The 18,824-nt window shown below is 49.1% G+C and overlaps 7 protein-coding genes across 7 annotated transcripts; 6 read left to right on the forward strand and 1 right to left on the reverse strand.

Annotated features, from left to right (window-relative positions):
• Positions 1-533: 533 nt before the first annotated feature.
• On the forward strand, positions 534-2,472 carry Pmar_PMAR018303 (hypothetical protein; the record flags this gene model as incomplete). Its single annotated transcript, XM_002766423.1, has 8 exons — positions 534-586; positions 643-739; positions 1,112-1,270; positions 1,318-1,473; positions 1,524-1,731; positions 1,782-1,923; positions 1,969-2,174; positions 2,224-2,472. 8 exons carry the CDS (start codon positions 534-536, stop codon positions 2,328-2,330), a joined length of 1,128 nt encoding a protein of 375 aa, XP_002766469.1. The 3' UTR covers positions 2,331-2,472.
• A 1,029-nt stretch (positions 2,473-3,501) lies between these two features.
• Positions 3,502-5,477, forward strand: Pmar_PMAR018304 (Aldehyde dehydrogenase, putative; the record flags this gene model as incomplete). Its single annotated transcript, XM_002766424.1, has 10 exons — positions 3,502-4,039; positions 4,099-4,221; positions 4,328-4,371; positions 4,414-4,540; positions 4,599-4,711; positions 4,763-4,863; positions 4,958-5,057; positions 5,104-5,215; positions 5,272-5,357; positions 5,406-5,477. The coding sequence occupies 10 exons, from the start codon at positions 3,502-3,504 to the stop codon at positions 5,475-5,477; spliced, it is 1,416 nt and encodes a 471-aa protein (XP_002766470.1).
• Positions 5,478-6,161: 684 nt separating this feature from the next.
• Positions 6,162-8,102, forward strand: Pmar_PMAR018305 (exonuclease, putative; the record flags this gene model as incomplete). The annotated part of the gene is made up of 1 exon (XM_002766425.1): positions 6,162-8,102. One exon carries the CDS (start codon positions 6,162-6,164, stop codon positions 8,100-8,102), a length of 1,941 nt encoding a protein of 646 aa, XP_002766471.1.
• A 1,233-nt stretch (positions 8,103-9,335) lies between these two features.
• Positions 9,336-10,250, reverse strand: Pmar_PMAR018306 (hypothetical protein; the record flags this gene model as incomplete). Its single annotated transcript, XM_002766426.1, has 1 exon — positions 9,336-10,250. The coding sequence occupies one exon, from the start codon at positions 10,248-10,250 to the stop codon at positions 9,336-9,338; it is 915 nt and encodes a 304-aa protein (XP_002766472.1).
• Positions 10,251-11,773: 1,523 nt separating this feature from the next.
• Positions 11,774-13,608, forward strand: Pmar_PMAR018307 (Fumarate hydratase class I, anaerobic, putative; the record flags this gene model as incomplete). Its single annotated transcript, XM_002766427.1, has 3 exons — positions 11,774-11,839; positions 11,910-11,984; positions 12,079-13,608. The coding sequence occupies 3 exons, from the start codon at positions 11,774-11,776 to the stop codon at positions 13,606-13,608; spliced, it is 1,671 nt and encodes a 556-aa protein (XP_002766473.1).
• A 1,887-nt stretch (positions 13,609-15,495) lies between these two features.
• On the forward strand, positions 15,496-16,628 carry Pmar_PMAR018308 (Fumarate hydratase class I, anaerobic, putative; the record flags this gene model as incomplete). Its single annotated transcript, XM_002766428.1, has 3 exons — positions 15,496-15,561; positions 15,614-15,688; positions 15,783-16,628. The coding sequence occupies 3 exons, from the start codon at positions 15,496-15,498 to the stop codon at positions 16,626-16,628; spliced, it is 987 nt and encodes a 328-aa protein (XP_002766474.1).
• Positions 16,629-16,698: 70 nt separating this feature from the next.
• On the forward strand, positions 16,699-17,465 carry Pmar_PMAR018309 (conserved hypothetical protein; the record flags this gene model as incomplete). The annotated part of the gene is made up of 1 exon (XM_002766429.1): positions 16,699-17,465. One exon carries the CDS (start codon positions 16,699-16,701, stop codon positions 17,305-17,307), a length of 609 nt encoding a protein of 202 aa, XP_002766475.1. The 3' UTR covers positions 17,308-17,465.
• Between the last annotated feature and the right edge of the window lie 1,359 nt (positions 17,466-18,824).

Genomic DNA, 18,824 nt, shown 5'->3' on the forward strand with positions numbered 1-18,824 from the left:
CTGTGAAAGACTAGGGCGTTTCTTTAGAGCATTGTTAATTGTTGTATAGGAAGAATTGTGTGATCAGATTGACTATCCGTGCGTTCATAAAGGGCGAGTGGTCGCGGTACGGTATATGAGGCCGGACGGTCAGGTGGTGAGGGTGACGAAAGAAGGGGAAAAGTTGGTGAATTCTCGGGCTTTCTTTACGGACGTTGAAGATGAGTTGGATTATCGCGAGCGTCATGGGCTGCGTTTTGAGTTTCACTCTGAATATTACAAGGAAACGCCCAACGAGTTGGCAAATGTACAGCCGATTTTGGAGATTCGTAGAGTCCTGGCCCATCGCACTGAGCGGTCGGGGAAGAGGATTTATGAGTTTTCACCAAAAACTGAGCTGAGACTGGCAGCATTATGTAGAGTTTTGGAGCCGTGTCCGGTACGAGTGGAAGAAGCCAAGACGGGCCCGCAACTGGTGGTGGGCGAACGAGTGATCTGTTGTGATATGAGAAGTGTTTTTGGAGGGTGTGTCGGTACGGTAGTGAGTGTTAACAATGGGGGTGTTGTGGTTGATACGGAACAACCTTCTGGACGGAGTGCTTCCGAGGTGGATTTTGTTGCGAGCAAATTCGTAGGTGGTAAACATAAGGTGGTTTGGTATAGTCCGGAAGTAGCAGCTAGCAGGGCTGGTCTGACGGTAGATCTATGGTGGATGATTGTGGGCAGTATCACGGCGAAGCTCGGCAGGGAACGGGTCCAGGTAGGCTTTGGGCATCTCCCGTACGTTATTCTATTCTACTCGATATCATATCTGGAGTGTCGAGTCATCCGGTCATTTGTACGGTAACGATTCCGTAAAATAGCATATGTGCATTACGTATAAGTCGTTTATGTGATAGCTTTGATGGGAATGGAAAAAGATACTGTTGACTGTATAGAAACGCTCATCGAGAGATGCCTATCGGGAAGAAATGTGTTAGTATTCGAGTCGATATTATACTTGGAGTGCCAAGTTGTTCAGTTGTTTGTACGGTAACGATTTCGTCATAAAGCGTATGGGCGTTACCTATGGCTGGTTAATGTGATAGCCTTCATGTTGAGTGTATTGAGAGAATGTGTTGCCATCGTTCAGGTCGGCATGGAGTTGTTCCATTCGACGCGTTTCGAAGTGTCTCCAGGGAAGTCGTCATGGAGGATGTTAGTCATACCCAACTACACTCGTTACAGTCATAATCCTGTTACTCGGCAAGAGCGTTGGTCCTTCAGTAACTATGCTGTACAAGCTGTTGAAGTAGTGGGAGGCATTCTCATCAACACTACGATGGGTTTTCACTTCAGGATTATATGGAAGCTTTTCCCAGTGTATTCGATGGTCTTTGTGACCTGGATCATTTCGACCCGAAGTTAGCACTATCGGCGAAGCGATTGTTGGATACTGATACTGACGATTATGAATATGAGCTTGCCAAGTTGAAGAAGTGGTTGAGCGAACAGGTGAGGAAGGAGGGTGATGTTGGCAGAGAGGAGTCTTTGTTGTGGGACAGGAGTTCCGTCGGCTGCCTTTGGTATCTTCGGCGTATACCGCACTACCGCGAACTGGTGTACGATCCTTGGAGGTCTATCTGAATCGGGGAGTGGAAGAAAATCCGACCCCGCCTCGCATCACTGTGACACCGGAGCAGCTAGCACCAGTTGAGAACGCCAAGTTTGTAAGCAAGGCCTGTCAAGAACGACCGAGAGTCGGCAACAGAGGTAGGTCTCGTGATGGTCGGTACTGAGTAACGCTGATGTGATATCCTCAGCTGTCTATGTTGGGTCTGATAAGCCTGTCCCTGTTGGTGCTAGATGTGTAGTCACATCTGTTTATGGTCGACCTGGTCAGGACATGAAGGTTGAGCTACTCTTTGACCGCTGTACTTTCGGCTGTGATACAGCTTTTGGGAGGTAGGAGGAACCTTATTGTTACCCGATCTGGTATTACTAGAGCAGGTGCAGCCCAATGCGGGGTCTAGTGGTGTCGCCTTCCGATATACTTGTGCTTCCTGTTTATCCGACATCACCTCTTATACCGCATCCACCTCCTTCTGGGAACACCTACTCGTCGCCACCGAAAGAAGTTACCCTCGACGAGTCCCCGCCTATGAACGGCACTGGAATGAGCCGTAAAGAGAGGAGCAAGCGCAAGGTTAGGAAAGGTGAGAATTATTCATCATGGAGGTTGCTGCTATACTTATGTTCTATCAGCCCCCACTGTGACATATGCATCTAGGCATCCTGACACGACGATATTAAGCCACGAGCTTCGTCATATGCTGGGCATATCACCCAACAACAACAAGCAGCAGTCCTAGTCTGCTTGCCTGTTCAATCGTATCTTATGACGTTGTAGTTGTTCTCGTATACTGTACTTTATGTTCTGCAGCGGTGCATTACTCGTGTATAGTACTCGGTACTCGTGATAGTTCCATTTTCGGTTGAATCATTGCGTGGTGAGATATCTCTGTTTCTCCACGGTGCGTTATGGAAGTTTCGAGTGGTGAATGAAGAGTGAGTGAAACTATCGTCGTAATTAAGTTCTAGACGACCTGGAACAGCTTGCATAAAGCGCGATTAGCGATGGGCCTGAAAATTTTGTCCAACCAAAGAACAACACCAGAATCAGCACTCGTGGATACTTCGCCATATAGATGGGCGGGTTTGTGTTACGGACGGTTATGGCTGGTGATAACGCTCACAGAAGTAAGCCCGTAATGTAAAGAACGGATCACGCGACCAGACTTCATGAGTCATGAAGTCATAGTACCAGTCATGAATCATGTCAGGAACTATGAGGAGTTCAGGAGCTTCCCTCTCACTCTGAGGACTCCTCACGCTTTTTAGAGAGTACTACTAGCCTGATGCTGTTGAGGACCTTAGCTCGCTACCTTGATGCTTAGCATCTTGATTTGTGTGTTTCTGGCATGCATGACTGATGTTCCGGTAGTTGTACCTCAATGAACGTTTCTGATGTGTACACGAGTCGGTCTTCAGTTTTGTCAGTTGGGCATTGGAGGTAAAGATCGTCAATCACTCCCGTAGCGTAAAATCGGAGTTCACGCGTTTCCCAGACGTGATGTGATCAGATCACATCACGTCTGGGAAAAGTTTTTCCCACGGATTCCGTGGGAAAAAGTCACGCTGCGCAGCTACGCTTTAGATGAGATGTATAGTCTCTGATCTTTCTGACCTCTATACCTTCATACGTTACTGGAGCCAAAATGGACCTCAACGGCACGATGTAATCATTAGTTGAAACTTAAAGTTCAAGGGTCAGCCTCGTATGCATGCTGCACAGTAACATAGTCCCGAGCTACTGTTCACGCTATTACGGCAGTGAAGCCACGCGCCCATGTCTCTCCCATCTATAGGTTTGTTCATCGCATTCCTACGGGATTCTCGAGGTGGTAGATTTTTGACAGCTTACTGTCTCACATTCATGCCTAGATTAGCTCATTACTCACCCTCCGCAGTTGATCAAATCATATGGTGACTGCCAACAGCTTCTCAAGTGAGACTCTCCCAATCCAGACTAAGCTCTTCATTAACAACGAGTATGTCTCGGCTAAGTCTGGCAAGACTCTCACATCTATCAATCCCGTGGATGGTACGCCCATCGAGAAATTCGAGGTTGCCGGTCCAGAAGATATTGACATCGCGGTGAAGGCGGCGAGGAAGGCGTTCGAGACGTGGAAAGACTCTGATGGGTCCTTTCGCAGGGACTGCCTCTACAAGCTTGCCGAGCTCATTCAGCTGCACGAAGACCGTCTCGCTGAGCTCGAGAGTCTAGACAATGGGAAGCCTATTGTGATAGCGAAGGCAATTGACATCAAGCTTTGTCAGAAAATATACAAATATTATGCTGGCTGGGCCGACAAAGTATTGGGGAGTGTCGTACCAGTTGACGGTTCCAATATGTCTCTTACCGTTAAAGAACCCATTGGCGTGGTTGGGCAGATCATTCCTTGGAACTTCCCTCTGGTCATGCAATCAATGAAGTTGGCTCCAGCCCTCGCTGCTGGATGTAGGTGTTCAGCGTGTTTATCGCTGCCAATGTTGTTGAATAGTTCTGATGTGTCGTAGGTACAGTTGTGATGAAGTTATCCGAGAAGACACCCCTCACTGGGCTTCTTTTCGGCCAGCTTATCAACAAGGCTGGATTCCCTCCTGGAGTAGTCAATATCGTCAATGGTGGTCCTGATGTTGGTAAGCACTATAGTTGCTTCTGTGTACCAATCCCAATTCGTGATGGAGATCCTGGCACGCCACATGGATGTTGACAAGGTTGCATTCACCGGTAGCAGTGTTACAGGCCCTAAGATCATCAAGGCCAGTGCCGAGTCAAATCTCAAGAAGGTACACATTCTACTACCGTCACGACACCTGAGCTCTCTTCAGGTTACTCTCGAACTGGGGGGAAAGTCCCCTATGATCGTGTGCGATGACGCCGACTTAGATCAGGCCCTAGCGGCGGCTGATATAGGATTGTTCATCAATCATGGCCAGTGTTGCTGCGTCGCTAGCCGTAAGCAGTCCTATTTTCAAATTTTGATGTCAAGCCTGTGTTGGGCTGTGGTATTCAGGTATCTACGTTCAGCGTGGTGTATATGATGAATTCGTGAAGAAGGCCGTGCAACGCGCTAAGAACAAGAGAGTCGGGGACCCGCGTGACCGAAATTGCGACCAAGGACCGCAGGTAACTACCGATACCGAACTCGACGATGTTGTTTCTTCTCGCCGTTCCTAGGTTGACAAGATTCAGTTCGAGCGAGTTATGTCCTACATCAAGTCAGGCGTCGAGGAGGGCGCTGAACTTCTCTGTGGAGGGAAGCGTTTGGGAGATAAGGGGTAGGTCTTGGGGGACGACGAAAATTCATTCGAGATAGTTGGGGGAGGGAATCGCCCCATCAGTGTGCCTGTGGTAATGGAATATACCTATCAGGTGCTTCATCGAGCCAACAGTGTTCGGCAACGTGAAAGATCATATGAGGATATCTAGAGAGGAGATTTTCGGGCCAGTTATGCAGATCGCCCCATTCGACGTAAGCTGAGCGAGACCGCCCTGTTCAAATTGCCGCCTTTATTCAGACCATGGAAGAGGTCGTCAGGAGAGCTAATGATACTCCATTTGGTCTGACTGCGGGTATATGCACTCGCAACATCGGTAAGGCTACCAGAATTGCCAAGGAGCTCAAGGCGGGTGAGTGTCGAACTTGGTGTCTGTTCTGAGTGAGATGTTGGTGGTAATGATGTCAGGTACAGTATGGGTCAATTGTTACCTTAACCTCGATGCAGCAGCAGCCTTCGGTGGTTATAAACTGTCAGGATGGGGACGTGAAAATGTGGGATATCAAGCCCTCGAAAGCTCCTCGCACAGATTTCTCTTTCAGGGAGCGGAGGGTCTTGAGAATTATCTCGAGACTAAGTCAATCATGTGGCCCGTTGACGAAACCATTATTTGATTTCAGAATTTTCTCGTTAACGACGATTTTCCTACCAGTTATGTCTTCCGACACTCGTCTTTTCTCACATCTAAAACGGTTTCAGAATTGCCTATACTCGTTTGGTTCACCCGAGTAAAGCTGAGGACCTCAGCCTGAGGTTCTCAGGAATGGGAAACAGACTCTAGACCTCGTTGTTCACGATACTTGTTGATCGTAAATCAACTCATACGAATTCTCCTGTCGAACTGAACTACTTGATCGCTTCGTCGATCCAGTCTATCCTCTCACACATTCGCAATCACTCGAGCATACGCTACCAGACCGCAAGGCCGAATGCAACTGTAACGTTATACACGTGATGAGACTTAGGACGCCACAGCGCTGCCACAATACGTGAATGCTCGTTGAAATATCTATATGTGGCGTGACGCCACTGGCGTCGGATGAATAACGGCAACTGTCAGGAACACTCAGCGCCGCTATTTTTCATGAGAGAAACAGCTATACGTGACACGCATTTTTGGGCGTGCGCTTTTCTCATTTCCCGATAGCAGTTGTTGGTGACCAACACGGCGATGGTTTTCCTCAGGTACTTCTAATGCACTTCTATCATGGTCTTTGCTAGTCTCCAATGTTGAGTTTTCGCCTCGGTGAGTTCAGTGACTTCGACGTTCTCCCCGTTACTCCGTAGGTGCACATATAATGTCTGTCAAACGTCCGTCATCAGACATCAGTGGCAACAACAACAACATAAGAGCTCCGACTTTTCCCGAGGGCTCTAACACGACAGCCTCCGATTGGATTACCCCCAGGCAGGCTCAGAAGCTCCGTCGTGTGGCTAGTCTAACGCCTCATGTTAAACTCCAGCATCAGAATCAGAAGGCTATCAGCGTCCACGATGTGCAGAATTTCCTGCTCTGGGCTACTGGCTCTGAGGCGGGGGTTATGCCTCGTTGGTGTGTATTGGAGAATATGCACACTGTGAAGAATATTACGGTGGTTATGACGCCGTATTTCGACATTTCTTCCTTACTAGAGGCCGCTGGGAAGACCGCGGGAGGCAGCAGTGATTATCCGTTTTTGGGGTATGCGCTTCGAAAGTGCATGCGAGCCGGGTCGTGGCGGCCTCCCAGTGGGAAGCCTCCGCCTAGTTTAGAGAAGGTTTGTCCGGTGCTCAAGCATTTCTTGCAGCTGATGGTTGCCAAGAGCAAGATACCGCAAAAGCTGCGCCCCAAGACTGCCCACTCTAACGAGAAACCAGTGTTGATCCCTATTGCGGATTTCCTGATGACTACTGCCAACATGATCGCCAACGAGTTCCCAGTACACAGTGTAAGCGGAGTCCCTCCCGAAGGATACGTAGAGTGTCAAACGTCATTGGGGGAGCACAAGAGACCGCCCATACCTGCCAGTGCAGGCGAGGGTGTTCCTGCCTTTGTGTTCAACGACAAGGACTACAAGAATCTACTGGCCATCGACTGTGAGATGGTTGATACGGCTGATGGTCTGGAGCTAGCTCGCTTAAGTGCCGTTGACTCGGGGGCCAAGACTCTTCTGGACATGTACGTGAAGCCAGCTAAGCCTGTACTGGACTACAAGACGGAGTTCTCGGGGATAACGCGGGAGTCTCTTGTCGGTGTCACGGCTACTCTCAAGGACGCTCAGAAGGCCTTGATGGATTTGATGGACTCGGATACCATATTGGTTGGTCATGGTCTCGAGAACGATCTCAAAACTCTTAAGATGGTCCATAGGCGTATTATCGACACCTCTGACTTGTATCCTCATCCTGCTGGCCCCCCTAGAAAATCAGCACTCAGCTATCTGGTCCGGAAGGTTCTCAAGTCTAAGATGTCTCGGGAGTCAACTGGTGTGCATGATTCTACTGAAGATGCTTTACAGGCTATGAGGCTTTCTATTCTCAAATTCGCCAAGGGGCCGTACTGGCACCCTGACGATGAGGATAAGTATGGTCTCTCTCTTGCCTCACTTGTCGGTGGTATACGTATTCACGGAGAAGATGTTGATCGTGCTACAATGGTGCAGCGGTATGGCGAACGCGCGATGACTGGCGTGCTCATGCCTGATGAGGAATCTGAGTCGTCAGAGCCCAGAGTTCAACTTCATGTCTTGCGAGGCTTTCAACGGTGGTGTGAGCTACAGCAGTCTGGGCCTGGTTTGACCAAGTCCAGTAGAGCCTCTAGCAAACAGCATAAGAGGATGGTCATGATGAAGATTGATCTCACTATCCGAAAGCTTCTACGCAGCATGTCCAAGGGCGATTTACTCGTGGTTTTCTCTGGTTGTGGTGATATGGCCCAGTACGCCACCGCCTTTGACAACTACCGGAAGTCGGGCCAGCATGAGGCCAAACGTCTCCTTGAACTTTCACGGGAAAAGGTTGCTCGAAGTTTCACCATGTTCACTAGTGTGGCTGATGTCCCAGCAGAGCTATTGGCCGATTCCCCAGTGAACGTCCCGCCGCCTACGTCATCATCTTCATCGGCTCCTTCTGCGACGTCTCGTGTTGTCGAGAGTGACTCCGAAGAGAGCTCACGAGAGACCTTCCCCTTTCAAGCCACTAGCGAGACTTCGACTGAAGAAGCCCAGCCGAGTCCGGCCGATGTGGCTGTTCGCTCGTGAGAACGACTGTCTCCCAAGACTGCAACTTAGTCGCCTACTAGCCATAATACCATTGTACACTTTCATCGTCTGCCTAGATTCGATCTCTGTCTGTGTATCAATTTCGCGCATTTGCTCCCAAAAGAAAAGTAAAAGAAAGTAAAAAATAGTGGATTCGTCATTGAATCCGATGATACCAGACGTCTTGTTGCGTTGTCCGGTTTGAAGCAGGTGAGGGAGGGAGTCGGCCTTACTCAACACAGATCTCAGTCATTTGGCAGCGGAACGGTAAACTTGATTGGGGCTCCAAGATCATCTCTGCTAACGCTGCAGGAAGTTAGACCATCAATAAACGGAAACACTCCAGGAATGGAATCTGGCAGCACTTCTCCCTATTCACGGTTTTCTCCATATCGTCATAACTTATGTAGTAGAGTATGAAAAGTCTGTTTACGGTGGAATCAGTGAACGACCTCGTGTGACATGGGTCGTGTATGAAACTCATTCTTCCGACTAAATCATGCCAGTAAACCATCCTCGGATTGACATAGCTTTCCCGAGTGATAAGGGGCAGCTATGCCGGAGAAACGATCTATGTTATTTTTTCGAAATGGGAGTGACTTCCGACGTGCCGACAAATTTGATCAGCTTATAGTCGCGTTCTAATGTTCTGCGTGCGCGAAGATTGTTCCAAGACATTTCTTGAGTTGGCATAGGTGCCCCATGGGAGATATTGATCGTACTGAAAAGAGCAGAATAGGTCTGCCGAAGCCGGGGTCGACTTTTGTATGATCGATACTCGCTCAAGTGTAGCATTTAGAAACTAATTTGCCGGATGGGGCCGCTATGCCGCGGATGTTCTCATATTATCTGACGTTCCAAATCTGCGAATGATCGTCAGAGAGCAACCGAAGAAATCGCCGACTGAACCGTGCATATCAAGAATTTGCAATACCCTTCTCTTCCCATTCAGACCCGTTGAGGAGCTCTGTGAACAACAAAGCGAGGTCACGGGGCGAGAGTGAACACAGTTCATGTTTACGTGCTGATTCCATTATGCTGCCTCACCATGCAATAATACTGTGTTTATAACTTGCAGTTAACTTGTTTATAACATTTTTATAACACTGCAATAGGCTAGCGCAAATACACTTACAATGCATATCTGTCTATACATGCCTATGGGATACCAGCTGGGTACTTATATATAGCAATTACCGCAATGAGAATATCACACACTTTTCGGGATTGAATTCAAAAAGAAAGAAGTACAAGTACAAGACAGATTGACAATAGTCTAATGGCGTCAGTAGACGCTGATGAGTTCGGATTCTCGGCACCCAGTGGAGGTATGGTGGTCGACGAATTCGATGGTGGTATCGGATTGGTAGCGTTAGAGTCCTTCTCGAGCACGAATAGCGATAGCAAAGGTAACGACAGTGTGTTGGCGACCTTATTGTACTGAATCGTCAACAGACCAACCGGTAACGCGGGAGCCACAGCACGCAGCTCATCGTAGACATTCTTGAGGCAGATTGCTTCGGCAAAGTCCACGATAATCGTCGAGTCGTTAGAGTCAAAAGTATACGGCATGTCAGCACACTGAGAATCAATTTGTGGAATGAGCGGGGAGTCCGTGTCGATCCTGATGACAGTATCGAGAGTGCTGGTGATGTTGTCGATATTCACCGACACATGCACTTCGTCCGAATTGGGTAGAACATAGAGACCACGAGGCACTCTGTTAGCCGCTGAACCATTAGGAGCCGGTGTGGGCAGTACCAAGTCGCTCGTGGTGAACGGATCGGGAAGCACTGCGCCTGGCGTTCCTGTGCAGATCTGAAGTTCGTCGCCGCATATACCCATGCTACAACCGACACAGTCCGCCGAGAACTGCTGCAGGCAAGCTTGCTGACAAGCCGTGGCAGCGCAAGAGTAGAGCTCAAAATAGCAAGTGGCACAGGATTTACTGATATTGGTGCTTGCCGAAACACATTCCAGCGCACCATCATTGAAGCCACCAGTCGTAGTTACACAGGTATTGAGGTTGTTGAAGAGGGCGGGTCCTCGCCCGACATTGGCAACGTCTGACGTAGAGCATGAGTCGGCATCCTCACCGACTGTACAAGGGATGATGACCAATAGAGGGATCAGTCGGATGACTTGCATGGTAGCTGGAGGTAAAACAACTGAAAACCTATGCGTAGTTGGGAGGTGCAGACCCACTGGGACCTCAATGTCTGGCAAGGTCCCTTCTGGTTGTCAAGCAGCCCGCGTTGACGATGGAACGTGTCTGATAATCATATGATCTGTGGCCTTAATCGAAGGTCTTGTACCGCAAGAAACCGTAAGATACTCGCTGTCGGGCGAATTTTCATCTTGGGGTGTTCGTAAGTTACCCGTAGTTGACCTACTGCTCACATGCACATGATCACTTTCCATTTTGCCGTGGATAGAAAGAGCGCTTGAGTTCGCGTAAGTATCCCTGTAGTGTTCGATTCGCCGAGTGAAGCAAGCACTACCATGAGCTTGATTATGGATCGAAGTCCTCTGCGTTATACGAAACCGTTGAGCCGCGCGCTATCGGTTACCGAACTGATAACTTCCGGGGGTCTATAACTTGAGAACTGTTCCCTAAGTCGTCCCTTAAGAGTAGGAATTTCGAACGCTCCTTTGGGAAAAGCTTCCACATAACTTCTCACTTGAAAGCAGTGTTATGAATTTCTAATTTTAAGGTACGCCTTGAGGGAATTATCGTAAGATTCTTACTAAGGATTCCTTCGGCTGCTCACTTAGAAGAATCCTAACAATCCTTCACCTCTTAAGTTATAAGAAGGTGCTCCTTCCTTAAGGATCTCACGCTTCTTCCTCGAGGAAGGCGTCCTGAGCCATAGGGCCAGATGCTAATTTCATTGGACCCCTTACATTAGGCAGTCTTCAAATTTAGGAACCTAACATCTAACATCAAGTTTAACGCTGTAGTAAAGCATGACTGAGTCACTCTGTGGGCACTACTGTGGCCGAGGTGTTGAGTTGACTCCAGTCTAGAGCTTACCAAGACGCAAAAAAACGTTTTGTATATGCGTGCAACCGTGTGAGGGCATAGCCAATGGCTCAAGAGCGCAACTAGCATGTATAGTACGAGGATAACCATTCTCAGCTACTGAATGAATATGCGCTGAAAAGATGAGTGGGAATGGTAGGGTCACAGTGATGCACACAGAATGCACAGCTGAAGAGACATAGAGCTCAACTAATGCTTGACTCCAGTATATAATAGCTGCCGGGAATCATGCAAAATGAGGAGCGTCACGCACCGGAAGTGCCGTCATTTGTAGTCGGCGACGCCAACTTGTGGTGACGCCAACAGCGTTGTGTCACGCCGGAGAGCAAACTAGGATGGTTTCAACGGCACAGTGACCCACGAAATAGATGAAAGGAGGGTAGCCTATGTCCTATGACCGTCATAGTATGACCTATCTGAGGGGCGGGGTATGCGAAGCTCGTGATGATGCGACGACAATCTCATTACTTACGTACGTATGATATGTGTCTCCATAGTTGTAAGTCCGATACAGCCCCAATCCATCAGTGTATAGGGCAACATACTGTACTGTAAATTCGAAAGTATACATCACCCTGGATACACTGTCTGGGCTACCCTACATTGCAGTTCCCCATATCTATTAACCATGAGGTTTAAACCGGTGTTCTTCGACAAGTACACTCCAGTCTTCCAACCACACGCCAACGGCAAGGTATAGTCATAGCGAACTATTCATTATATGGAATATCTTGGTCGATGGTTCATCTTCTAATATCCCTTAGGAGCCCGAATATGAGTTTCTTTTCAAGGAAGGTGTATCTGTGATCAAGGGGCCCGATGGACTCGACTTCCTGAAGGTGGGGAGAACCTAGGAAACGGATACGAATAGATTAATCAGCTCAATTATGATAGAAATTAATCCTAGCCAGAGATGAGGATGTCCACTTTCAGGTCGAACCCGAAGCTATTGCAAGGCTCACACAGACCTGTATCAAGGATATTGAGCATTACTTCAGAAGCGCCCACCTCGCGCAGATCCGGAAGATCCTCAAGGACCCCGAGGCTTCTGCCAACGATCGCTTCGTTGCTCTCGAGTTGCTGAAGAATGCCTGCATCTCTGCTGGTCTCGTCCTCCCTTCCTGCCAGGATACTGGTACCGCCTGCATATACGGTTACCGGGGCGATCGTGTTTTCACCGGTGGCGTTGATGAGGAGGCCATCACCAAGGGGGTCTATGATGCTTACACTCAAGACAACCTCCGTTACTCCCAGGTCGCCCCCTTAAGCATGTTCGAGGAGAAGAACACTGGTAATAACCTGCCCGCTCAGATCGAGGTCTACGCTGGTTGTCCCGGCGACGAGCTCGCTTATAACTTTCATGTCATTGCTAAGGGTGGTGGATCCGCCAATAAGTTCCAACTCTTCCAGAAAACCAAGGCCTTCCTCAAGGAGAAGGAGTTTGAGAGTTTCCTCATGAATGAGATTGCTCACTTCGGTACCTCTGCTTGCCCTCCTTATCATATCGCTGTTGTCATTGGCGGTCAGTCTGCCGACCAGACCATGAAAACTGTGAAGTTGGCATCCACTAAGTACTACGATGGTCTTCCTACCAGCGGCGATTCCACCGGCCGTGCCTTCCGTGACCTCTACTGGGAGAAGAGGCTTCTCAAGAACTGTCAGGAGCTTGGTATCGGTGCTCAGGTCGGCGGGAAGTACTTCGCTCATGACGTTCGTGTCGTCCGCCTTCCTCGTCACGGTGGATCTTGTCCTATCGGTATCGGTGTCAGCTGCTCCGCCGATCGTCAGTGCCTTGCTAAGATCACTTCTGAGGGTGTCTTCATTGAGAAGCTTGAGAAGAACCCCGCGAAGTACATGCCTGATTACGTTGGTGATGAGGAGGAGGCTGTGGAGATCGATTTAAACTTGCCGCAGGAGGAGGTTCTCGAAACCTTAAGCAAGTATCCTGTCAAGACTCGGCTGGCCCTCACTGGCACCATCATCGTTGCTCGCGATATGGCCCACGCTAGAATGATGGAGATGCTCGAGAGCGGTAGAGGTCTTCCAGACTACATCAAGAAGTATCCAGTGTACTACGCCGGCCCCGCCAAGAAGCCCGATGGAAAGCCTTCCGGATCCTTCGGACCCACTACTTCAAGCCGTATGGACCCCTATGTTGAGCTTTTTCAGGCCAACGGTGGCTCCATGATCATGATCGGTAAGGGTAACCGTAGCGATATGGTGACTGATGCTTGCAAGAAGAACGGCGGTTTTTACCTCGGCTCCATCGGTGGTGTCGCTGCCATCCTCGCCGATAAGAGCATCAAGAAGGTCGAGTGCCTCGATATGGAGGACCTCGGTATGGAGACCGTGTGGAGAATCGATGTCGTCGACTTCCCTGCTTTCGTCATTGTTGACGACAAGGGTAACGACTTCTTCAGGATGAGCAACGCTAGCGAACAGAAAATGATTATCTCCCGATGAGTTCATCAGTTCTTCAGGAGAACCCCCCTTCTATCTTGTCCTAGGTTTCACCGTTATTCATATTAGTATCTTAGTAAGAGGTTTCCTTAATGGGATATTGGTCGTGATCCAATGGTCAATAACACGGTGAGTTTCGGCTCGTATGGTGTTGAGAAGCCTGGGAAAGTACCAACTCTAAATTATTGCGCAACGTCATTCCCGGGCTTAGGTTCATAGCAACACGTCATAGTGACAATTCATATGATTTCGATGGATATTATCGGATATCGCTTCCTCTCGAATCAACTTGTACAGTCTAAACTCGTGGCTGTTGATAAGATTTAGGGAACTTTTGCGTACACGTTACGGACGACGATGAATGGAAATTCAAGCTCGACCTCGACCTGTTGAAGTCGTAGTTGTATTTGGGTGAAGAATCGGATGTTGCCCGCGTGGTCACCATTCGTGTTTTCTTACATCAGGCGGGTCCGATGTATATTGAATACACCTTGCAAAGGCCTATCTCCCTTGGAGCCATTTTATCGGGAGGGGCGCCTATGCCTCAAGATGACATAGCTCCAAGATATGTCTCACCATAATCAGTTTTGTAGGAGCACGCGGTAGGAGGATCAATTCCGACTGCGCCTCATAGGTGACTCGAATTGCGGAAATCAGTTCTGGAACCAGTTAGCTCGATTTCGTTTGGGGCAGATATGCCATACCTTAGCGCCGCCTATGTTGCAACCATCATGGCAATCCGAGATGCTCACAGAACTTCTCGCCTCCAAAAGGCGGCAGCGGTCACACCGCATTGGAATTATAGAATGGCATATACGCCTCAAGCCAGATCGCCCTCACGATTCGTGAGTCGCGATTGCTGAAGTTGAATTTACTTTAACCGCGCGGTCGAAATTGATTTCTCCATCGCGTGCTCTCGCGAAACTGGTCGTAGTAAGGCATATCTTGGGGCTATGGCATAAGCCAGAAAGACCCTTGAAAGTGTAGATAGAATAGACCATACTTTGTGCTCTCCACCCGTAAGAGTTTACCTGGTGAATTCCGCCCGCGACCGCGCGATGAGCGGTACGTATTAGAAGGATGAAGTCCTATTGCCATGGGGAGCCGTGAATGGCCCTAGAGATTCAACTTCTACAAGGTTGATGTCAGGGCAGAGTGTCTAAGCTTTTGATTCAGAAGCGCGGTTCTCGATGCGATGAGACTAGTATTTGAATTATAAACTGAATCGGAGACCTTTACTGGGCATTCCGGATGTGTCAGTCATTGATTGACTATACTACGATCTCGCCTGGAGGAAAGTCTCTCTCGTATTGTCGTCGAGTGTTTGCTCCTTTGCAGCCCTTACGTGGGATCCGGTATTCTGTTCAGCTCGATCTGATCGATAAGTTACGTTCAGCATCGATTATTTGAAAGTGTGAGATTTCTCCCAGTTCGCACCCATAGTGGAGGATACCTCCACCTTGACTGCTCACGTTATATGTCATGATGGGTATTCTTATGGCATTTCTGTTTGAACAAATAGGGATTCCTGTTCAGGCGTGCGGCACGCGTGCACACTCATGTGGTAACTTAGCGAGCTTAACTTGCCGTTGCCTGCCTCTCCACCGTTCATTCGTAGTGGTCGACGGCGGGACTCTAACTCGTCTTACTGGGGTGTGGGAGGCACTACCGCTGCAAGTGAGAACTTGATAGGTGAGATTCATGTATCCCGTATTGTACAATCTATCTGGGGGAACCTGCAAACCGGAATGATAAAACAGTTGTCCGACTACGAACGTAGACTATACCGCACGTCCTTTATTAGCAATGGACCACCGTGTTATTGACGAGGGCAGATCGTCCCAAATGTATTGCCTGAATGTTCTCTACAGTTGCCGTGTGTTGATAACCATGAGCTCTCAACCGTTATTCTTCGATAAGTACACCCCACTCTTTCAGCCACACGCCAACGGCAAGGTATGGCTCTCGTGGACTCTTGGTCGATGTCTCATGCCCTAATATCGCTCAGGAGCCCGAATACGAGCTCCTCTTCAAGGAAGGTGTATCCGTGGTCAAGGGGCCCGATGAACTTGACTTCCTGAAGGTGGGAAGGAGGCTTAGGCGACCGATCGTGATACTAATCAGTTGAATTGCCTTATAACTTGATCTCCCCATGGATGGAGGTTGTTTACGCTTAGGTTGAACCCGAAGCTATTGCCAAGCTCACACAGACCTGTATCAGAGACATCGAGCATTACTTCCGGAGTGCTCATCTCGCGCAGATCCAGAAAATTCTCAAGGACCCTGAAGCTTCTGCCAATGATCGCTTCGTTGCCCTCGAGCTTTTGAAGAATGCATGCGTCTCTGCTGGTCTTGTTCTCCCTTCCTGCCAGGACACCGGTACCGCATGTGTCTACGGCTATAGAGGCGAACGTGTTCTCACTGGTGGTCTTGACGGGCAGGCTATCACCAAGGGCATTTATAACGCTTATAATCAAGACAACCTCCGTTACTCCCAGGTCGCCCCCTTGAGCATGTTCGAGGAGAAAAACACTGGCAATAACCTGCCAGGTCAGATCGAACTTTACGCCGGTCACCCTGGCGATGAGCTCGCTTATAAATTCCATGTTATTGCCAAGGGTGGTGGATCCGCCAACAAGTTCGAGCTCTTCCAGAAGACCAAGGCCTTCCTCAAAGAGAAGGAGTTTGAGAGTTTCCTCATGAAGGAGATCGCTCACTTCGGCACCTCTGCTTGCCCTCCTTATCATATTGCTATTGTCATTGGCGGTCAGTCTGCTGACCAAACTCTGAAGGTTGCTAAGTTGGTATCCACTAAGTACTACGATGGTCTTCCTACCAGCGGTGATTCCACCGGTCGTGCCTTTCGTGATCTCTACTGGGAGGAGAGGCTCCTCAAAAACTGTCAGAAGCTTGGTATCGGTGCTCAGTTCGGCGGTAAGTACTTCGCACACGACGTTCGTGTCGTCGTCTCCCTCGTCACGGTGCTCCTGCCCAGTCGGCATGGGCGTCAGCTGCTCGGCTGATCGTCAGTGCCTCGCTAAGATCACCCTGAGGGTGTCTCATTGAGAAACTCGAGAAGATCCCGCCAAGTACATGCCTGATTTCGTTGGTGATGAAGGTGAGGCCGTGAAGATCGATTTGAACTTGCCCCAGAAAGAGGCTCTCGCTACCTTGAGCAAGTACCCTGTCAAGACTCGGCTGGCCCTCACTGGTACCATCATCGTTGCTCGTGATATCGCTCATGCCAAAATGATGGAGATGCTCGAGAGCGGTAAAGGTCTCCCCGACTACATCAAGAAGTATCCCGTGTACTACGCGGGCCCCGCCAAGAAGCCCGATGGAAAGCCTTCCGGTTCCTTCGGACCCACTACTTCCAACCGTATGGACCCCTATGTTGAGCCTTTCCAATCCAACGGTGGTTCCATGATCATGATCGGTAAGGGTAACCGTAGCGATATGGTGACTGATGCTTGCAAGAAGAACGGTGGTTTCTATCTCGGCTCCATCGGTGGTGTCGCTGCCATCCTCGCCGATAAGAGCATCAAGAAGGTCGAGTGCCTCGATATGGAGGAGCTCGGTATGGAAGCCGTGTGGAAAATCGATGTCGTGGACTTCCCTGCCTTCACCATTGTCGACGATAAGGGTAACGACTTCTTCAAGATGGGAAACGCAAGCGAGCAGAAGATGAATTTCTCGCACTAAACCTTTGGTCCATTCTTTCTGGATCCTGGCTCTCGATTCTCCCGCCGTCGCTGTACTTTGCTTCAACGGATTGTCATCAACCTCATATCGAGTGGTTGTCCATATTCTATAGCATTCATAGGTCCCGATTTACAATGTTGATGGCATACTTCGTTGACAATGGTTCATCATCTAGCTATCATGTTTGAGAGTTTTCTTTTCATTAGTATTTTCGTTACTAGTCGGACGTCAAGAGGGACGATACCATCGACGCACACGTATACCGAATGCATTGCGAGACGAGGGATTTGCTGCTGTCGATTGGCACTGCGATCCTCCATCATTAGAAACCTCCGCATCAATCGTGCTCATTAGAAAACTCGAGAGTGGATTGATGGGCGGAACAGCAAATATCGCAGAATGTACGCTCTATGCACACACGTCTAAGACGTGTACACTTCCGACATCACAGTGAGAACAACGCCGTTCCCTTCTGCACTAAGGAGCTTGGAGACTGTGATTGTCGCAAGTGCCACCAGCGTGAAGGACAGCGTGAATAACACGATAATACTTCAAACCGCAGGGGTAACGGTGCTAGCTCTTGGTAGATTATCGACTTGGTACTCGGGCTGGATCGAGCTACATCGTGGTCTACTTCCTTCTCAGTAGAAGCGATTTTTCCAGTGGGGCAGCTATGCCACCAGCCAGCCGTCCCGAGGATAGATCGAGCCTTGCTACAATCGATTCCGCAGACGCACGAGGTTTCCGATACCAATGGCTATCTTAGGCTACTCGAGGCTGGGTATATGAGTGTAACAGAGATTAGGATCTGCGGGAACGATTCTAGTCGGTAGAACTCAATGTTCTCTCTCGGAGAGAAAGCAGTATTGATGGCTTGTTCATACGCAAGTGAACATCTAAGGCGTAGAATTGTATGTACTCCGACGACCTGTCCTCTATGTCGAGCTTGATAGATCTCACCGTATTGTCGTCCTCTCCCCATAACGATGGAGGGGCCAAAGACTAAGAACAAAAAACCCAAGCCTAAATCAGTAGCGAGACGGAAAGTGTTTAGGAATGGTCATAAATAACTCCTAGGCCGTAGGGATGAATTCGGTGGTTGGGATCGGAGGCAAACAGCGTCGGTCGCCGCATCCAAGGCACGGTGGCCAGGTATCTCTCGGAACGATCTCGTACTGGAGGTATATCTAACAGAACTATGAGGAACTCCTGAGAGGAGCGACGAACTATCACCGGTAGGCTTTCGATACGTAGCTTTCCTTGAGGAAAGCAGGAGAACTAGACACTGAATGCAATCGCTTGAAGGCTTGGCTGTCCGGGTCAAAGCCGTAGAGTGCTCTGAAAACCAGAAAAGATCATCGACAGGGCCGCATCGTCAGAAGAATTGTCAGGTTTGATCTCGAGAAGATGGGGGACGAGTGAGGGATTTCAAGCCTGCCGACCGGAAGTACCAACGGAACCTCACCTATAAACCTGGCGACCGCTGATTTCGCCTTTAAATAATATGACAAGTTTCT

This window comes from Perkinsus marinus, assembly GCF_000006405.1.
Source record: "Perkinsus marinus ATCC 50983 genomic scaffold scf_1104296972926, whole genome shotgun sequence".
In the NCBI taxonomy this organism is placed as follows: Eukaryota; Perkinsozoa; order Perkinsida; family Perkinsidae; genus Perkinsus; species Perkinsus marinus.